The 18,542-nt window shown below is 51.2% G+C and overlaps 10 protein-coding genes across 10 annotated transcripts in view; 6 read left to right on the plus strand and 4 right to left on the minus strand.

Moving 5' to 3' along the window:
- The first annotated feature begins 105 nt into the window (after positions 1–105).
- Positions 106–2,254, plus strand: ASPVEDRAFT_455690 (putative MFS sugar transporter). Its single transcript, XM_040813325.1, has 5 exons — positions 106–156; positions 215–600; positions 654–1,394; positions 1,457–1,992; positions 2,102–2,254. Exons 2-5 carry the CDS (start codon positions 507–509, stop codon positions 2,210–2,212), a joined length of 1,482 nt encoding a protein of 493 aa, XP_040664129.1. The 5' UTR covers positions 106–156; positions 215–506; the 3' UTR covers positions 2,213–2,254.
- Positions 2,255–2,515: 261 nt separating this feature from the next.
- Positions 2,516–4,266, plus strand: ASPVEDRAFT_37800 (uncharacterized protein). The gene is made up of 4 exons (XM_040811573.1): positions 2,516–3,126; positions 3,191–3,477; positions 3,556–3,772; positions 3,839–4,266. Exons 1-4 carry the CDS (start codon positions 2,860–2,862, stop codon positions 4,136–4,138), a joined length of 1,071 nt encoding a protein of 356 aa, XP_040664130.1. The 5' UTR covers positions 2,516–2,859; the 3' UTR covers positions 4,139–4,266.
- A 471-nt stretch (positions 4,267–4,737) lies between these two features.
- Positions 4,738–6,036, minus strand: ASPVEDRAFT_68978 (uncharacterized protein; the record flags this gene model as incomplete). Its single annotated transcript, XM_040816010.1, has 3 exons — positions 5,728–6,036; positions 5,643–5,666; positions 4,738–5,580 (listed from the first exon to the last, which is right to left on the minus strand). The coding sequence occupies exons 1-3, from the start codon at positions 5,767–5,769 to the stop codon at positions 4,738–4,740; spliced, it is 909 nt and encodes a 302-aa protein (XP_040664131.1). The 5' UTR covers positions 5,770–6,036.
- Positions 6,037–6,619: 583 nt separating this feature from the next.
- On the plus strand, positions 6,620–8,207 carry ASPVEDRAFT_124745 (hydroxyacid-oxoacid transhydrogenase; the record flags this gene model as incomplete). Its single annotated transcript, XM_040806212.1, has 3 exons — positions 6,620–7,041; positions 7,095–7,153; positions 7,201–8,207. 3 exons carry the CDS (start codon positions 6,620–6,622, stop codon positions 8,205–8,207), a joined length of 1,488 nt encoding a protein of 495 aa, XP_040664132.1.
- A 336-nt stretch (positions 8,208–8,543) lies between these two features.
- Positions 8,544–10,010, minus strand: ASPVEDRAFT_80027 (Zn(II)2Cys6 transcription factor; the record flags this gene model as incomplete). The annotated part of the gene is made up of 2 exons (XM_040816799.1): positions 8,544–9,893; positions 9,954–10,010. The coding sequence occupies 2 exons, from the start codon at positions 10,008–10,010 to the stop codon at positions 8,544–8,546; spliced, it is 1,407 nt and encodes a 468-aa protein (XP_040664133.1).
- A 1,147-nt stretch (positions 10,011–11,157) lies between these two features.
- On the plus strand, positions 11,158–12,234 carry ASPVEDRAFT_123270 (glycoside hydrolase family 43 protein; the record flags this gene model as incomplete). Its single annotated transcript, XM_040806065.1, has 2 exons — positions 11,158–11,846; positions 11,937–12,234. 2 exons carry the CDS (start codon positions 11,158–11,160, stop codon positions 12,232–12,234), a joined length of 987 nt encoding a protein of 328 aa, XP_040664134.1.
- Positions 12,235–12,322: 88 nt separating this feature from the next.
- On the minus strand, positions 12,323–13,941 carry ASPVEDRAFT_455991 (uncharacterized protein). Its single transcript, XM_040813335.1, has 2 exons — positions 13,822–13,941; positions 12,323–13,766 (listed from the first exon to the last, which is right to left on the minus strand). The coding sequence occupies exons 1-2, from the start codon at positions 13,841–13,843 to the stop codon at positions 12,412–12,414; spliced, it is 1,377 nt and encodes a 458-aa protein (XP_040664135.1). The 5' UTR covers positions 13,844–13,941; the 3' UTR covers positions 12,323–12,411.
- Positions 13,942–14,325: 384 nt separating this feature from the next.
- Positions 14,326–15,183, plus strand: ASPVEDRAFT_456255 (uncharacterized protein). Its single transcript, XM_040813343.1, has 3 exons — positions 14,326–14,509; positions 14,562–14,821; positions 14,987–15,183. The coding sequence occupies exons 1-3, from the start codon at positions 14,454–14,456 to the stop codon at positions 15,097–15,099; spliced, it is 429 nt and encodes a 142-aa protein (XP_040664136.1). The 5' UTR covers positions 14,326–14,453; the 3' UTR covers positions 15,100–15,183.
- Positions 15,184–16,278: 1,095 nt separating this feature from the next.
- On the plus strand, positions 16,279–17,499 carry ASPVEDRAFT_50101 (uncharacterized protein; the record flags this gene model as incomplete). The annotated part of the gene is made up of 2 exons (XM_040814260.1): positions 16,279–16,439; positions 16,491–17,499. 2 exons carry the CDS (start codon positions 16,279–16,281, stop codon positions 17,497–17,499), a joined length of 1,170 nt encoding a protein of 389 aa, XP_040664137.1.
- Positions 17,500–17,666: 167 nt separating this feature from the next.
- The window catches only part of ASPVEDRAFT_37809 (uncharacterized protein), a 1,518-nt gene continuing 642 nt past the window's right edge, over positions 17,667–18,542 (minus strand). Inside the window, exons 3-4 of the mRNA XM_040811574.1 lie at positions 18,235–18,394; positions 17,667–18,163 (exon numbers count right to left, since the gene is read on the minus strand). Of these exons, the coding sequence (XP_040664138.1) occupies positions 17,874–18,163; positions 18,235–18,394 (450 nt within the window). The 3' untranslated portion in view covers positions 17,667–17,873. The remainder of the gene's footprint in view (positions 18,164–18,234; positions 18,395–18,542) is intronic.

Raw genomic sequence — 18,542 nt, forward strand, 5'->3', positions numbered from 1 at the left:
GAGGTCGCTCGGTACCGTCTGCTCGCAAAATGGCTGGTATCGAATGCAGTAGGGTAGCATTTCCCCGCGTTCGACATCTCCACACGCTCATACGTCCATGACATAACGAGTCCAGAAAGCAATATCTCTGCCGATCCTCAGCCTGAGATAGAAGAGGTGAAGCTCCTGATACTTGATGGTATGGGAGATATAGTAAAGACTAGGGTGTTGTCAGACTACCGCATGCGGCCGGACAAGCTTCTAATTCGATACTGCAACTAAGCTCAACAAGAAGTAAGCCGGTCCAGTTTTGTCTCGACTGGGTAGCTTAATCCTTCATGAGGTGATATCGAAAACTAGCCGATCATTTGACAAAGATGTCGTGATCTCGCCTGCCGAGTCATATATCTTCTGGCCCCCCTTGCGATGATCCATAGCTTTAAAAAAACTCCGATACCACCAGCCAAAACTCCAACCATCACATCTCTTCCCCTGACAAGTCTGTAAGGGCTTCTTGTTGGCACAACATGGGTCGAAAGCTAGGCCTTGTCCGGGCCTGCTATCTGGCCTCGGCTAGTTGCATGGGCTCTTTTGCTTTCGCCTTCGACACTGGTGTTATTAGTATGTCGCTCTGATCTCTGATTGCTCAAAACTGTCGCTTATATGCATCGCAGGTGGCGTCCTCACACTCGAGTCGTTTCAGCGAGACTTTGGATACGGGGAAGCGCAGAAAACAACAGTCAACTCCAATGCTGTCTCCATCCTTCAAGCCGGTGCCTTTTTCGGCTGTTTCTTCACGACGCCCATCGCATCCCGGCTCGGTCGTCGAACTGGCCTGATTATCAGTTCGCTCGTCTTCACGGTGGGAACAATCTTGCAGGTTGTCAACGCCCATACCCTAGCCACATTCTATGCGGGGCGCGTGATTGCAGGGCTCGGGATCGGTGCTGCCACAGTGTTGATCCCCATGTACTCCGCCGAGATGGCCCCGAAGGAGATGCGTGGTCGGCTCGGTGCCTGCTTCCAGTTGTTCTTTGCCTTGGGCGTGATGATCGCATACTGGGTCACCTTTGGCGTGTCACAGACCCAACCGAACGAGACCAGGCAGTGGCAGATCGCGTTGGGCCTGCAGCTGCTACCTTCGACTTTACTGCTGATCGGGATGGCCACCGTCAAGGAAAGCGCCCGATGGCTGGCGGTCAAGGGCAAGAGAGACGAGGCTTGGGAGTCTTTGAAATGGGTTCGAGGTGGAGAGGAGACCCCAGAGTTGCAAGAAGAATTCGATGAGATTTTAGCAGGTATTGAAGAAGAGGCTCGTGTTAGAGATAACTTCTCCTGGCGTGAGCTTCTTCTGCCAGCAAACCGATACCGAATCTTCATCGCCATCACGTGCCAGTTATGCGCGCAACTCTCAGGTAATTTTTGAAAGAGGCCAAACATCTTTGAAGAGAGTAAATACTGACTGGTCCTCCACCAGGAAACACAAGTTTGGCTTACTATGCCACACAAATCTTCTCAGCAGTGGGCGCCGGGAGCTCGTCAAAGCTAGTGACAGGCTTCTTCGGCGTGGTCAAGGTAGTCGGTGTCAGCATCTTCCAGCTCTTTGTTATCGACAGAATCGGGCGAAGGGTGCCATTCATGGTCGGTGCTGCAGCAATGGGTTCATTCATGCTCATCATCGCTTGCGTGCTAGCGACTCACCCAACAAGTTCAGGTGGGGAAAGCTCAGGAGCGACGTCGGCAGGAATTGCCATGATAATCATGGTTTATGCGGAAGCATTTAGCTTCAACATGTCCTGGGGTGCGCTGCCATGGCTATACATTGGCGAAATCTTCTCGAGCCGGCTTCGAGAAGTCGGTGTTACGGTGGGCGCTGCGTCACAGTGGCTATTCAACTTCATGATGTCCCAGGTGACGCCCCACGCTATTGACAATATTGGGTGGAGGATGTTCTTGATGTTCGCGATCTTCAATTACGCGATTGTGATTTATTCGTGGGTATTCTTGAAAGAGGTATGTTTCTTGCCCTACCCTAAGGTTTACAGGGTTCCCCGCTCCTCGCGAGTCTCGGGCTCTCGGCCTTTGCAAATATAAGCTTTTGTGCTAATGGGCTTATTCGCAGACCTTGAAAGTCTCGCTGGAAGAAATGCAGGGTGTGTTCGGGGCAGCCGCCCAGCACGACGGGAAGCCGACAACGGTGGAAGCGGAGGAGACTGCGACTGCAGGCAAGTAGAGTGGACAAGAACGTGCGGTATTTTACAATTCAATTTTCGTATCTTCCTCTCAACCCGGAGAATTGTGATCCTTCGATCAATAGTTAGGAGATAGAAGCAAATGAGAGGCTATTGAGAGCAAGTGCCGAGCGTTGTCTTTCCCCAGGGACGGAGATTTGGGGCTGTCCGGATTGGCTGGTGCCCCGAATCTCCACAGGCACCAAGGAACCTCCAGCCCTAAGGTCCCTATATCTCGCTCTAATATTCGCTCTCTCCTTGCAATTGGCACGGCATTTGGAATGCCACGTACTAAGCAGGGGGACGCGCGCACAAGCCCCCATACCCCGCGCTCCCCAGATGCTTCTCCGGAGTAGAGTCAGGAAAAGGGTCAGAAATGGGCGGGGACTTGCTCCTAAATTTGAATACGGCCCGACATGGGGAGTTGGAGACGCCAGTGATCTAGTGGGGCCCCGGGCGTCGAATCGTCGAAGAATGAGCAAGCATGGCGCGCGAACAAAGACCACCCGGGTCGTATTGATTCGTTCGTCCCATTTTAAATGCAGCCTATAGGAGGCAAAAGATCCCAAGAGTTGTGTATTCCCCGTAGGTCAGCCACCCGGGGTCCCTTTGTCTCGGTACCTGATACGACTGATGACATGTGCACGATATGACAGATGTTCCTTATAAGTACACCCCTGCCAGCTCCTCCCACGGCTTTCTACCCCAGATTGTTGTGCGCCATGACCATTGCAGCCCCACGTGTTTTCCAATGTCCGAATCCTCAAATCGCATCACCCGTCCCACGGACCCGGACGGTCTGGTCCTCGAGGCCTGGGGTCAAGGCCTCATGGTTGGATCGTTGGTGGTGATGGCCGCAGTCACATTCAGCAATATGAAAAGGCACATCTTGCTCCACAAATTGATTTTTGCAGAGGTATCTATCTGCCTCATCATTTATATCCGTGGATCGGACATTGACGCAACCACTGTACTTATAGCTCATCCTCGCCATCCCACATGGGACATGGATCTTTTCCAAAGAGCCGGTCTATGGCTGGCATCTCTCCGCTAGTGCTATAGGCCTGAACGTCTCGTGGAGTCTGCACAATGTGATTGCGTGGATGAAGAATAAACCGTTTTTCTCAAAGCGTATCTCCTGGTTTTACATCATCACTGTGCTGCTGGTCCAGCCGTACTGGGTTCTGGAGATCTATGCCAACTTCACATACTTTAATAATATCAACAAGATCTTTTTGACGACGAGGCCTCTAGAGCCGTTGTTTCGGTTTGTGCTTCCCCTATTTTTGGTTCTCTTATATTCGTTTATTATAGGGTGAAGGCTAACGTTTTCGTGGTGATATAGAGATCCGTGGTGGGTGCTGACGACAATCTCCCTCTTTTACACTATTAAACGCGAATACAATTTCGGGATTGTGGAGCTCGCCACTGTTAGTCCTCGGTTCGGAATTATGCTTGCCTCGATGTGCCTTTCTCTTGCGTTTGTCGTAGTGGATGAATGCAGTGTTCTCGGCGCCTTCAGTAGCGCGTCTCTTCCATCGGGAGTCCAGCCATTTTGGAAGGTGCGTATTACTTCGCCTTCTGGAATTCTCAGTAGTTGTTGTGAGGTTCTAAGCTGATAAATATAGCTCTCCTTTATCTTCAAGTGTCTCTGCGATACCGTTATCCTCGACGATTTCAAGACGGCTCTTGATCAACTGCGGACATATTGGTTCCAAAAGCACGCTCAAGCAGGCGACGTACTTCTAAATATAGGCTCAGGACCAACTCGCCCTGGCTATCCTCTGAGAGCGGTGGGTGGGAATGGGGATGAATTCGAAGCACTGTCGGGCAGTGATGGGCGCCACGGAAGTGATCTGGGGAAGGGGGCGTCTGTTCATTTTCCACGCGCACATACAAGGGGCAGTGCGGGACGGTCACCTGTTTAGTTCTGAAATAGTCCCAGAGATCATGAAGTAATGATGCGCAACTGTGATACCTGGCGTAATATGCCGATATGATGCTGTTAGAGCATACAAAGATATGCGATTAATAGAAACAATTTGAAGATGAATATATATATATCTATCTATCTATCTATAAACATAAATGGGTATATGCAGATCTAGAACGCAACGTCGAGGTCAATGCTAGGAAAGAGATCCCTGGTCTACAGCGGCGACCAGAATCTTGCTGGCTTTTAGTGAAACCTTCTCGTCCTGCCAGATATGGGGTGATGTGCTTGACAAATTCGATCTGGTCTAGAAATAGGGCTGTCCGCGGGCCTCTGAGGAAGCACTACACGAGTCGGTCCTATGTTGCGGATGCTGCTGAATAAAGCTGCCCGCTCAGGTGGTTGACCCAAGGTACGAGTTTGGTCCTTTCCGTTTGGCCTAAGTGACCATCCAATGAATGTTCCACCATTTGTTACCGTATCTGGGGACTGAATGAAGCCTTTCGCGGATGAAGGTACTATGCGCCAAAGCCCAGAGGCAGAAACCGAGTTTGTTAATCGAGAGACAGTAGTCGGCCCAAGTTCCCGATGCATTCACGAAGAGACAGCTCGGGCCCCAGGAAGGTCATCGAACCAGGGGTGTCGTAGTGCATCGGCAGCACTGATGCGCAGGTCAGGTGGAAGACGCAACATACACCTAAGCAGGTCGAGACCCAATGGATCGATTCTAGGGACAATATGTCGGAGATCCTGAGCACCATAGACGGGAAAATTGCTTTTATACTCCGGAAACTGCGATACGCCTGGCCAGGTGCGTTCGGCTGGCGTACCCATGACACGGAAGACTCTCTGAAGTTGATCTTCATTTGTTGTGCCCGGGAACAGCGCACGGCCAGTGAACATCTCTGCAATAATGCAACCAATTGACCAGACATCGATGCTAGTATTATAAGTGCGGCTCCCAAGAAGCACGTCCGGCGCGCGGTACCAAAGTGTCACGACTTCGTTGGAGAATGTATTGACTGGGATTCCGAATGCGCGCGCGAGGCCAAAGTCGGCGAGCTTGAGCTGGCCCTTGGAGTTGATAAGTAGATTCTGGGGCTTGAGATCGCGGTGGAGAATTCGATTGTCATGGCAAAATGTTATACCCCGCAGGAGTTGAAAGGAGAATGACTTTATGATCGAGGGTTCCAACTGGCCGTGATTGCCGTGAGTATCCATGTAGCGCTTCAAGTCTTGGTCCATATATTCGAAAACCAACATGAGTTTGTTCTCGGTATGGACGACGTCGTAGAGTGATAAAACGTTGTCGTGGTGGAGCTCCTTCATAAGCGAAATCTCGCGAATCGCTGTCGAGGGTGTTCCTTCTTCTGAGTCGAGGTGGATCTCCTTCAACGCCACCATTTCCCCTGTCTGACAGTTTCGGCCTTTGTAGACCTAGAGGGGATAGGTGAGTTAGAGGGATCAAGGTCGCGGAGAGTATTGGGACAGGAGTATACCGTGGCGTAGGTTCCTTCACCAAGCTGTTGTTTAGGTTAGTATCTGTGGCCTAATTCGCTTGCTGTTCCTGCGGGGATTGCTTACCTTTTCCAGCTGCTGGAAGGAACTGGGATGCGTTCGGGCCATTGAGATAAGTATGGGGGATAAGAGAAATTTTGATAATTTTGAGAAAGAAATATAAAGATTTCAATAAGAATACAAGAAAGTAATAGCAAGGGCGATAAGACTAGACGAATTGATCGAGGACGAAGAGGCGATGAGAAGGAAAGGAGGGCCGACAGGGGAGGCTGAAGCTGAAGCTGAAGAAGATAAGATGGCCGGGGAAATCCGGCCTGAGGCAACCCCGCTGGTTCAGGCGCTTATGCGTGGCAGTTTCAGCTCTCGGCCAGAACCAGTTTTGAGGTCAATATAATACATCTTTAGGCATAATATTCTCTTGCTTCTGACATTTTTGAACTGACTTATAAGGATACAGCTAATACTCTCACAGCAAGAACAATGTTTGATTGTAGGGTGTAAAGTGGACCTGGAGATGACGATGGGCCTCGGCATCCCGCAATCACCTGTGGCACTATATGCGCCGATTTGCCAGACGCCAGAGAACACTCCAAAGCCATGAAATAATGGTATTCTATATATATATAGAAAATCTAGAACTCCCTATAGGTGAATGCCACCGAACGAGTGTTTGCAACTGCTAGCCAAGCTTTGACGAGGGGCTATGACTGGAGAATGAGGGACCTCGGTCATCTCGCCGAGTCCCCCGCATTACCTGTAGCATGTACCCGCATTCCTGGGTCTCTTTTTTGGCCTTGTGCCAGATTCCACCGTCTCACGCCCAATTTCGCCTTCTCTTTCTCCAATCCCTTCTCCAATTTGGAGTTCCTGTTCCGTCCGGTGGGTTATATAACCTCGCTTCTCTCTAGATTTCCCCATCCCCAGCCCGTTCTCCCGTCGCACACGTTCCTTTCCCAGAATGGTCCCAGCTATCCGCATCCCCGCTTCGGCGGCCACGAGAGCCCGTAACCTGCTACGCACAGTCCAATACACTCATCCTCCTTCCTGCCCCTGCCACTCAAATCCAAACCATCACCATCATCATCCACGATCTCCTACTCTAACCGATCATGTCCGACGACATATGGCAACCCCGACGGACCCGTCGCGCGAAAAAGAATACGCCTTCGAAATGGCTGCTTCAAGTATTCGATTCGGCCCCGGTTCCACCAAGGAGGTTGGCATGGACTTTGCGAACATGAGGGCGAAGCGTGTCTGCGTTGTTACAGACAGCAACGTTGCAAAGCTAGACGCCATGAAACAGGCCATTGAGGGTCTAAGCCGTGAGGGTATTGAGTTCACAGTCTTTGACAAGGTTCGAGTCGAACCCAAGGATAGCTCGTATGTGTCACCGAACCCCTTGGTCCGATTCCGATAATCTAATGCGCGAACAGAGTCAAAGAAGCAATTGCTTTTGCTAAACCTTACCAACCCGACGCCTTCCTCGCAGTGGGTAAGTAAACGCGCCTCCTCCATCGTGTGACATAGCTAAATATCCAGGCGGCGGATCGGTCATCGATACCGCGAAGCTGATGAACCTCTACACCGCATACCCGGAAGCCGACTTCCTCGACTTTGTTAATGCACCACTCGGCAAGGGTCTTCCTGTCGAAAGGGCACTAAAACCCCTCGTCGCTGTACCTACCACAGCTGGTACGGGCTCAGAAACCACCGGAACAGCAATCTTTGATCTCGTTTCGAAGCGTGCCAAAACCGGAATTGCCCACCGTAACCTCAAGCCTACACTAGGAATTTGTGATCCTATTAACACAAGAACGATGCCATCCGCTGTGCACGCTTCTTCAGGCCTTGACGTCCTCTGCCATTCCCTCGAATCCTGGACCGCAATCCCCTATAATGAACGCACCCCGCGTCCCACAAACCCGATCAACCGCCCCGCATATCAAGGCGCAAACCCCATATCCGATATCTTCTCCCTCCAGGCCCTTCGCGACACAGTCAAGTACCTTCCTCGCGCGGTCAAGGACCCCGATGATTTTGAGGCCCAGTCCAAGATGCTTCTCGCTGCTACATTGGCTGGTGTCGGATTCGGAAACGCCGGTGTTCATCTCTGCCACGGCATGTCATACCCGATTTCCAGCCAAAACCCGGGCTACAAGCATGCCGGATACGATGTCGACCACCCTATCATCCCTCACGGTGTTTCCGTCGCTGTAACCGCTCCTGCAGTTTTCCGGTTCACCGCAGCCTCAAACCCAGATCGCCATTTGGCTGCTGCAGAGGCCTTTGGTGTTGATATCACGAATGTTAAGCGTGAAAGTGCCGGAGAGGTACTTGGTGAAGCGCTTGCCAGATTCCTCTCGGAACTTGGTGATCAGCCTCTAGGACTGAAGAATTTGGGCTTCAAGTCCGCGGATATCGAGGGCTTGGTAGAGGGCACTCTCCCTCAGAAGCGAGTGCTAATGTTGGCCCCCAACCTTAACAGCGAGATAGAGGCTGAAAAGGATGAGCTCAGAGGCTTGTTGGAGGAGTCTTTGACATACTAAAATCAGTATAGATGGAGTCTCTGGTATATATGATTGTCTCATGCACATATAAATCCCGAAATGTCTGTATGTCTTCAATATTAAATAGTCTAAAAAAAGAATGAAGAAATTGACAAAGTAAATGAGAGATCTAAGACATGAAAGAAGGAAAAGACATAGTCTATAAGTATGCTTAAGCGAGAGAAGAAACAAGAAGAAGAAAAGAAAAAGAATGAAACAAAAATAAAACAAGGCAACGCGGCTTGTAAACGAATGCATAAATAACGCTCATGTGATGTCCCATGCCATAACCATTCTATGCATATACCCATACAAAATAAGCAAAGTCTTGCTCTTTCAATAATCCGAAACGATTGCAGTGCCAATCATCCCCATAGAAGAAGCAATCCGATCTAACCAGGTGACAGCAAGAAAGTCAATCCGGTTGTTGGGAGCCACAGGAGGACCACGGTCCAGCTCTGACACGACACGAAACGAAAGCGCAGAGCTAGTTTCTGGTCGAGCCGCTGCTCTTGCGAGTCGATCCAGCAGATCTCTCATAACAACAATAGTACTTTCGGCTCCCTGGAGGAGAAGAGAAGGGCCACTTTCGCCGGCCATTGCATCTTCATACGGTGACCTGGAATGCGAGCGTTGGTCGTAATCAATCGACGCACGAAGATTCGCGGTTGCTTCACGCAGGGCACGACTGGTTGCTCGGACGCGGTGCATAAGGTCTGGGATGGCAGCTGTGACAGACGGAGAAGGAAAGAAGTAGGCGAGTTCGAGTGCTTCGCTAAGATAGCGCGGACACTTGACTATCTCTGTAAATACCAGCTCAGCGGGATGGATTGACGAAGACCACTCAGTTGGCTTTCGGGAGTCCTCCGCCCCGACGTGGAGCGCTAATTGCTGCCATTCCTCCTCATCAAGGAAACATGGTTTCCCCTTGTAGATAGCAGTTGCTACTAAGAAACCACGGTAGGCAATGTAGCAGGACCGAGCCATACCGTGGGCATGAGAGCGTGCTCCTCGGCTCACCATCAATCGTCTAACACCGTCTGCGTGGACTACCCAGGCGTCGTTGTTTGTCTGCGCATACATTTCGTAAACGCTAAGCATCATCATCGTGCTTAGCATCGCATCTGACATTGCATCGGGAGTCTGCAACGCACGGGCGACCTCGTGAAGTGTCTGCGCGTACATCTGCCGACTTGTTTTCAGCAGTGTTGAGTCTTGCGAAAGATAGGCGAGATAAACCGAACTCAGACATGCAACAGCTGCGTCTTGAAAGATGTGAGAGCCGACATCTTGGATGACATACGATGGAAAGTCAAGTCGGTCGGTAGCGCGGAACCGATTGTGATAGTACATGGTTGGGAAGGCCGTGCGAATGAAGTCCGCGAAGCACTGGATGTGTTGTCTTTCGAGTAAGATTCGGGTGGGAGAGCTCGTGTTGATGTAGTCGTCCCCTAGTGAGGCATACCGGCGCATCATATCAAGGGCATTATCGCGAACCCTTCTTGCGGCATCTGGCACAGGAGATGCCGGTTCGGATACTGATTGTCTGGATGCACGGCTAGCAGAAGAGAGGTGTCGACGTTCGAGTCCAGGACCTTCGTCCCGGAAGCTGTACGTTCGTCGATAACCCGGGCATCCTCTACCATATCGACGACACTGCGAGCATTCTGGGGTGACCTTATCACACTTCATAGGAGTAGAAGTCAGCAAGAATCTTTCTCTCGCAAAAGAGTAGACAAGACTAACCTTGATACGTCGCTCTCGACAACGGGAACAGCCAGTGCTGTGTGGTACACCAACCATTGTCTCCGGAAACCTTGGTCATGTCACTGTATTCGGTTAGCCAAAAACTCGTAGACGCACAATAGTTCTTTTTGGGTCAGTGAGGACGGCAGGTGAAGTGAATTGGGAAAGTGATCTGGAGTATCTGGCAAAGGGCATGAGAGCACGAGGGTTTTTACCTTCCCCAAGACGAGGACCCAGCTGAAATGACAGCTGCGAGATCAACGAATTGAACACGACCAAGCAGTTCTCCGGATCTGGGGCGTCAGTCATGACTGCTGACTCCTGTCACTTCCTTCTCATTTCGTATAGGGCTTGTTATTTTTGGAGGCCAGCAAAGACGAACGAATCCATAGGAACAGTCTATCCACGATGTGCGCGAGATTTGGCCCCCAAAGTGTTCATCCATACCTTCTTAAACATAACTTCGATGTGAGAGGGGGATAAGAACTCGAGCGGGATACGAATGGGATCACACTGATCCTGGGCGTGCGGCGATCGGCCTGCGTCAAGTTGGCCAGTACACGAGGGCGTTCGGTTCCTGGGAGCCGTTAGCGCCTCGAGGCGTTCTATTTTAATTTCTGCGATTGGAGATCAGTCGGATCAAACGCACCAAGTGGGATCCGTTTGGATGAGGCTCGTGTTCCAGCAGTGCGGGTGGATCTTACGAGGTGAGTGGATGGCAAAGCTGGAAAAGCGCGATGGAGGCTCGTATTCACCTCTCTGTCAACTCTCCCACGGACCACGGTACTTTCGAGGGAGCAACTAGCTCATCATGATAATTATAGACGGCCAAACATGTCGACATTGGCCGTTTACCATAAGCTGGGTCCAGCAGCTGTTGCTGCTTCGAGACGCAGCCATCGTGTTGGTCGGGACTGGGAGGACGAAGAGACTCCCCGAAATGGACGGAATGAGAGAGAAGCACGAGCAAGCAAATAGAATTTGATCAAGAATGGAACGGCCTCCGATGGCAACCAACCCCTGTCGTCTTGAGTCGTGAAACCCAACCGGGGCCCCGACCTTGACCCCTCTCCATTGCGACCTCACGAGTCGCGAACTCCACGATTCATCATCAGCTCAGCTCTTGACGTCGGCGGTGCGTCCGTTCTCGTGTCAGAAAATGAGCCTCATTCTTCAGTCCCTCCTTGCTCTCATTCCATCGATCATGGCCGTCCAGAGCCCCCTCGGGAGCGAGCACAACAACATAGCCCAGGCACTTGCAGGAAACCCCGTATTCCCCGGCTGGTACGCTGATCCGGAAGCACGCATCTTCAACAATCGCTACTGGATCTATCCCACCTACTCCGCAGTCTATGAAGAACAAACTTTCTTTGATGCTTTCTCCTCCCCGGATTTGTTGACATGGACCAAACACCACGCCATCCTTAACATCTCCGAAGTCCCATGGTCCACCAACCGGGCAGCCTGGGCGCCATCCGTGGCTCGTCGCCGCCGGCCCGCAAACTCAGATTTAGGCTCCTCCAGTGACGGAAGAGATAACGCTACTTACGACTACTTCATGTACTTCTCTGCGGGTGACGGCGCAGGCATTGGAGTAGCGAAGTCGACCACTGGCCGACCAGAGGGCCCATTCGAGGATGCCATAGGGAAGCCGCTCGTACCAGAGACTGTCTTCGGTGCCGAAGCAATCGATGCGCAGCTGTTCCAGGACGACGCTGATGGGCGCGTCTGGCTGTACTATGGAGGTTGGAGCCACGCTATTGTAGTCGAGTTGAATGATGACATGGTAAGCTTGAAGGGCGATTACCTAGAGATTACCCCGGCGGGGTATGTCGAGGGCCCGTGGATGTTGAAGCGTAACGGCATCTATTATTTTATGTATAGTGTTGGCGGGTCAGTTGTCCTCACCTTTGTCAGAATGCTCAGGTCCTTCCCTGCTACTCAGATTTTGGGCATGCTTTTGCATAAGTTAATCGCGTATAGATGGGGCGACAATTCGTACGGTGTTAGCTATGTCACCGGGCCTTCTCCAACAGGACCCTTCACGAGCAACCCGACCCAAATCCTGCAAGGGGATGATCTAGTCGGCACTAGTACTGGTCACAATAGCGTGTTCACGCCTGATGGCGAGGAGTACTATATCGTCTACCATCGGCGGTACTTGGGCGACACTGCGCGTGACCATCGAATTGTCTGCATTGATCGTATGGAATTCGACGCTGAAGGGAATATTCTACCGGTAAACATAACCATGGAGGGCGTTGAAGGGAGGCCATTGTAGGCACCACTGCTCCTGTGATAATATTTGATATATAAGGATGTATTCAGATTCTATATATTAGCATAGCGCTGTTTCGCTTATGCTTTTTCCGTAACACCAAAACTCCGGGGTATCCGCATATAGGAATGAAAAGACAAAATGACGTTATAACAAATGACGTCAAGGAAAGCATCCAGATCAAAACATGGAGCTGCGCTTTTTTGATAGCTTCCCTTCATCTGAGGCTCGTCGAAACCCGAAGAAGCTACTCCGCTTATTATGTAGCGGCTTGCCCGCCGGCTGAGGTGGCCCTACTGGGGGCGATAACAATGTCGTTGTCGACATCTGGCCGGGTATCTGCAAGTACGGTTGCGAGCCTCCGTGAGACATGTGCGACGGGCGTTGGTTATACCGAGGATGTGGGCGCTGGTATTGGTGCCCATTGTGTCCGTTTGGCGCTTGCGGCGCAGATGGTCTTGGAGGTAGTCCAGGAGTCTGTGCCCGAGCTTTCCGTTCCTCCTCACCATAAAGCTTCTGTAACCGACGCGTTTCCTTTTCAACCTCCGCCTGGCGTTTGCGGCGGGCCTTTTCCTCCCCCTCCAACATTTTCTTTGTCCGTCGTTCTTCTTCCCTCAGCGCTTGTTCCTGCTGTTTGGTGAGTTGAGGAGATACTCTAGCTGGCGGCGGTCGAGGTGCCGGTGCTGGTGGGATGTCGGTTACCAATGCGGCTGGGCTAGGTCGTGGCGGTCTATTAGCGGTTGGGGAGTTGGTAGTTGGGGAATTAGAAGTAGGTGGTGTGGTGGCGGAGCTTTGTTTAGAGATATGGAATGCTTCCTTGAGAGTACCAAAATAAACGTCGCGGATGGTGATAGCCCCAAGCATGAGAACAACTTCAAGACCTTTGAAATCCTCCATTTCAACGCGGTATAGGTTTGGTTCGTACAAGGTCATTTCACGTAAGCTTTTGAAAATTGATACAGTAATATCCGGCTCCTTGCTTTTAGTTTTGGTCTCGGGAATCGCGGATGTTTTGCCACGGAGTAAGCAGGTGAGATCCTTGGACAACTTGCTATCTTTTCGCCAGCTGAAGCGCAATTTGGGCGTTGTGTCCGCCGCAGCAGGATCAACTCGTCCGCGGTCGAGAGTAGAACCGGTGGGCTCGCGGAAACTGTGTTGCGGCATTTCGAACGACCACGAGGCTGGAGTATTCCAAGTCTTTGGATGGTAGTTTACAATTATCTGTTGGTCAGGGTTGTAGAGTCGGATCGTGAAGCGGGCGGGAAGGATAGGCTCTGGAGGTGGTGCAACGCCTCCATTCTGGCGGATAGCTTCCGCCGAGAGCGTTGGCTGTGTCCATTCGGGTATAATCAGGACCTCGCCGTAGACAACATCGGGGACGTAAGGGTCATAGAGGGCGGCGGCGAAGCGGTTCCTGGAATCGGGGGAGGAGGGATCGGGATAGCGAAGGGAGTACGCTGGTTGCGCCTCATTGCCGTACTGCTGAAGGTAAACCGTGGATAGATAGGCATCCTTGGCCGGCTTGAGATAGAATGCTGCTTTGGTTAGCTGCCCGCATATGCTAGGCTTGCAAGCAACGGGCGAACGTACTGGGAAGATTCTCGTCAAGCATTTCGAGCCGGCGCGCGTAACAATCTAATAGGTGACTGGGCTTGTCGGTATTTGATAGTCACTACTTTTTTTGGCGAGAGTCGACATGCCATTGGATCAGGAACGAAAGCTATCCGACGGCAGGGGAAAAAAGTGGTTTATAACGAAGTGTAGCACTGACGATCGGTCGTATTCACCTGCGGGCATGACGAAGCCTGATGCTTCCGTATGGGGTAAACCGATGCCTGAGGCCATGGCTGCGCCTCTCTCCACACGCTAAAAATAGTGGAAGGCGCTTCAAGAACCACAGGCAGCACAGAAACTCTCCCAAGCAAACAAAGACGCTTCGTCGCATTCTCAAATCGCGTTGGCCCATTCCTTTAAACGAAACCCTGGTGCCTTGGCTCCGCCACTGTCAAATCAGGCTCTCGGATTCTACCTCATATCTGCGGGCTTCGCTCTGCACGCTCGGCCATGGCCCCATTGCCCGAATTTACGAGCGTCCAATGTCGACACGCAAGTTCCTCAAACTCCGGCTTAGCTCCCGCTGGAGCCCGGGCTGTGTCGTCAATCTCGATGCCTGCGCGCCATATCTTTCCTAATCAATGGCGATCATTTGAACTGATGAGGAAATGAGGATGCAAGCCTGCTTGATGACGTGCCAAGAGAAGACTCACTCCGCTCAAAGGTTTGGTCTCTCCGGTTTGTCCTGTCCCGGAACGCGTGGCAGATGAATTCAGATCCAGACCGCGCGTTGTGAAATCTCGTAAAATCGACATTTCCTGTCCTTCGGAGTTTGCAGCTTTGCTCGTGTCAACAACGCTAGGAAGGTCGTTTCTCAGGCCTCGCGGTCGTGGGCTCACATACAGATATCTGACCGCTAATGGACGATTCGTCGTCATCCTCTCCGCTCGCCAACATGGATTCATGTATAAAGCTCCGTACTATGCGTCTCTAGTAGGATCACATTACCTATCTCTCGGCGGTGTGCCTGTTTGCTGTAGGTGGAGTTTCAGCTTATAGTGCGTGAATCCAAAGAAATTTCGTGAAAACGTCGTCACACCGGACCTGATACCCACTGGTCTCTAGGGCCAGGGTTGCTGTTTAGACCCTAGTCCCTGGGTCATGATGCCGCTGCCGGGAATTGCTAACAGACTGTTTCTAGTCCTCGATAGTTCCAGTACCGTGACATGGCACTTACTGCTTGATGAGACAGGTTCGCCCTATCTCTCTTGGAACCTGGGTGCCTTGCCTGTCATGACCAGCCCCTCGCTCTAGGTTCCTGTTCCTAAAGCAGCCCACGCTTTTTGAGCTTGCATATTGAAAACTCACCCATATCTGTGCTATCAAGCGCCCTCTACTCTACCCGCCCAAGGCGCAGTCGTCTGGAAGGGGTACGCGGCTCTCTGGGGTTGTCACTCTTTTGTGCACTTCCCTCAAAAACCATGGGCCTTGCTACCTTGTCATGGTGCGATATTGCAAGCCTCAAAACAATCAAGTACTTTTACTTGGCCCTAAGTGAACGGTCACCAGACGATACTATACCAACACGCCTCATACCCGGTTCTTTAGTGCTCAGGCTTCAAATACAGGCCTTGTGCTGCAGGAAAGCCACTGGGGACACTTTCCCTGTTAGTTACAACCAAGTGTGACATTGTTCTAGTGTAGCGGGCCAGTTTAGTCCAGGGGTTGCCCCCGTTCGGACTAGATTGGACCGTTGGGCGGGAGGGCAGGATAATGTTTTCTTTTTAAGTTCTTTTGCCTCCCTCCCTATCCTGTTTTAAGTTCAGCAGCACTCTCGCACTCGCGGTTCGAATCTCGATGACTCCCCTGCCGTGTTTCGTCTTTTTACTGCACAGCAGGCAGTGTGCCTGGGTTACCCATGTAGTTGTTATGCCCGCTGCTACTATTCTGGCACTGATGATTTGACCTAGGCAATGCGCCTTTCTCGGGGATTCCATCCAAGGCTGCAACATCGGTTAAGTACGAACTCGTTGGGCATTTCTCAAATCAGGCAGGCCCCCCGACCTTATTTCGACATATTGACAGATACTTCTAGCTAGAGGTCTGATGTGCTACTACGGGGTACTCTCTGGCTTTAACTCTGTGGTGGTCCTTGATGGTTCCTTAATATTATCCTCAGATATGACATGATGTCGCATAGACTCGTCTCCTGCTCTATTTTCTTTGAGGGTCCCGTAGAATGAAGTGACATGTGGATTGATGTTATATCTAATGAAAGCAGGTGGCTAGCAGGTAGATCCACAGCAGGAAGGAGCTACCTGTTCTGGAGCTGAACGCCGCCTGCAGGTGGACAGTCGTGCCTGCCAAATGCGCTGGTGTGGTGAATTGATAGAAACTACATAGCGGGATCCCGTTTCCTACGTAGCACCAGCACACTCCATTCTTTCTTGTGAACTAGGCGTCTACACCGAGTATCATAGGCCCACAGACAACATGCCGGCTGGTCAAACTCTTGTCTCTCTGGGGGTGGCTACAGTTGCTGCACCCGTGATATTTCTCTCGGTGATGCTGCGCAGAGCTCGCAACCTTGCTGTAGAGCCTCAGGAACCCAGGATTTCCTGCTCCGAAGACCTTCATCGTTCGTTTTCCAGAGGGTATGTCTACTCCGCCGCGTACTTGCACATTTTCTAATATCAACTGGTCAGTGTTTCCTCCGTCCTGCCACTTGAATCGGTACGCTATTATCATAAGCCCCGATCGCTCGAGTTCATCTTGGAATCCAATCGCTTCAGGCCTTTTCAGCCCCAGCTATGCACTAAAACATCCAGCGATTCATTGAAGGGATACTGGATCTGCAAAGGACCGCCAGGAAAGTCCCAATTAGAGGTAGAAAGTGACATCGTGCTTGTTTTGTTCCATGGAGGTGGTTACTGCTTCGGTGACCCTCTGAGCCCGGCCGTGAGCCTCCTTCGTGTCGCCGAAATTGCAGCTGCCCGCGGCATTTCAACGAGTATATTCTCGGTTGAGTACACACTGGCACCGGAAGCCACGTTTCCCCGCCAGCAAGAGGAGGCCGTTGCAGCATATCGGCATCTTGTGGAAACTCAGGCGATACCTCCGGATAAAATCATCTTGGCAGGAGACTCGGCTGGTGGGCATTTGGTTCTTTCTTGTTTAATCGCCCTGCATAGAGAGGGCATTCAAAGACCAAAAGGAGCATTGTTAATGTATCCCTGGGTTACTCTAACCAACAATTCGCCTACGTTCGAAAGCAACCGACACAAGGACGTGCTCAGCAAACGGCTTCTTGATCGTTGCGTTGAGACAGTTATCGGAGAACGGGGCCGTGTGGAAGCATTGAACCTTGAGGATCTTATCAACCCGTGGGAACCCGGAAGAGAACATGCCTGGGACATGATTTTGCCGTTAGTCACCTGGGTCAATGTTGGCCGGCATGATGTGCTTCTGCATGATGTTCAGACCTTTGTTGAGCACGCCAGAGCCAAGGGCGCGCGTGTGCATCTCGAAATCAGGCCTAATGCGATACACGGTTGGAATTTTATTGTGGACAAAAATTCGGAGAAATTTTTCTGTAGCTTGAGCCCTGATGACGAAGTGCCGAAGGGGGTCATGGCCGGGAGTGACTGCATTTGCGAGGGTGTTTTCAATATTCTAGAGAACGATTTGTTTGCGGTTGTGGGTGATGGAGACTGAAAGCCGTATTATTCCATATGCATTATGCCGTTGAAAAAGCAGGCCTAGCCGATGCAGCAATTAGCAAATTTGTTCGAGTGTATAGTAAGCATGGGTTTGGAGAACGAAGAATGCTGGATAGCTTTACCCTTACAATTATTTGGAAGGTATCAAAGATACGTCAAATTATGGTGCATGTCCTTCACTGTCAGTATTGTTCTGCGAACCTTCTCTCTATGGACATTTACAGTAGTTGTGCTTCGGGGCAACAGGCGCCAATGAGCAAAGCAGTTTGTTTAGTTTTAACTCTAGGGAATCCTTGTTCTATGTACTCTATGCCCAAGCCGCTCTCAAAGCAGACAAATCCAAATCCAAATCCAATCGGGTCTAGCAATCTATACTCGGACCCCATCAACCTCCTTACCAGCCGGCACCTTGGCTGCCTCCCGCTCCGCGGTACTAAGCTGCAGCCCTTGGGCATTCCACCCATCCACACCCTTTTTATAGAGCTCCTTCTGCTTCTGTCGGTCAGCCATGGGACCCTGCTTGCCGCGGCGCTGACGCGATTCAATAGTCTCAACCAAGCTAGCATTATCCGAGTCGAGCTTCTCGTCTTCTAGATCGTCGAGATCAATCTTGTCTGAATAGGTGTATGTGCGGTATTCCGTGTTGACCCAGCCGGTTCCTGAAAGTAACAAGAAGTTAGAACTTCGAAACCAAATAAGTACTCAGCGCTGCGCTGTAGATAATACTAACCTTGGAACTGGCTGCTATCCTCCCAATCCTCAGTGAAATAGTGCAGAACACCGCCGTGCGAAACCATCGCGATCTCCTTCTCCGGTCTGGCCTTGAGCCAGCGTCGAGCTGTGCGCGCCCGCCCACCGACCGCACCATTAGTGGGTGCGTAGCGACCGGTCTAAATCATACAGCGAAAGCCAATTAACCACGAATCTTCCGATGAACCTTGGATTGTATCGGGAGCGAGAAGTGAGGATGGGGGCCGGGGAAAAGAGGGGTAGACAAAGTTTCAGGGCAACCAAAAAAAAAAAAAAAAAAAAAAAAAA

The sequence above is a fragment of the Aspergillus versicolor genome (genome assembly GCF_001890125.1).
Source record: "Aspergillus versicolor CBS 583.65 unplaced genomic scaffold ASPVEscaffold_2, whole genome shotgun sequence".
Lineage (NCBI taxonomy): Eukaryota > Fungi > Ascomycota > Eurotiomycetes > Eurotiales > Aspergillaceae > Aspergillus > Aspergillus versicolor.

Coding starts and splice junctions, on each gene's coding strand:
- ASPVEDRAFT_455690 (XM_040813325.1), top strand. CDS start 507: ATGGGTCGAAAGCTAGGCCTTGTCCGGGCCTGCTATCTGGCCTCGGCT. Junction 1,395..1,456: donor GTTATGCGCGCAACTCTCAG/GTAATTTTTGAA, acceptor GTCCTCCACCAG/GAAACACAAGTTTGGCTTAC. Junction 1,993..2,101: donor CGTGGGTATTCTTGAAAGAG/GTATGTTTCTTG, acceptor GCTTATTCGCAG/ACCTTGAAAGTCTCGCTGGA.
- ASPVEDRAFT_37800 (XM_040811573.1), top strand. CDS start 2,860: ATGACAGATGTTCCTTATAAGTACACCCCTGCCAGCTCCTCCCACGGC. Junction 3,478..3,555: donor CCTCTAGAGCCGTTGTTTCG/GTTTGTGCTTCC, acceptor GTGGTGATATAG/AGATCCGTGGTGGGTGCTGA. Junction 3,773..3,838: donor GAGTCCAGCCATTTTGGAAG/GTGCGTATTACT, acceptor TGATAAATATAG/CTCTCCTTTATCTTCAAGTG.
- ASPVEDRAFT_455991 (XM_040813335.1), bottom strand. CDS start 13,843: ATGCTTGACGAGAATCTTCCCA. Junction 13,767..13,821: donor GCTTGACGAGAATCTTCCCA/GTACGTTCGCCC, acceptor TAACCAAAGCAG/CATTCTATCTCAAGCCGGCC.
- ASPVEDRAFT_456255 (XM_040813343.1), top strand. CDS start 14,454: ATGAGGATGCAAGCCTGCTTGATGACGTGCCAAGAGAAGACTCACTCC. Junction 14,510..14,561: donor AAGACTCACTCCGCTCAAAG/GTTTGGTCTCTC, acceptor AGATGAATTCAG/ATCCAGACCGCGCGTTGTGA. Junction 14,822..14,986: donor CGGCGGTGTGCCTGTTTGCT/GTAGGTGGAGTT, acceptor GACTGTTTCTAG/TCCTCGATAGTTCCAGTACC.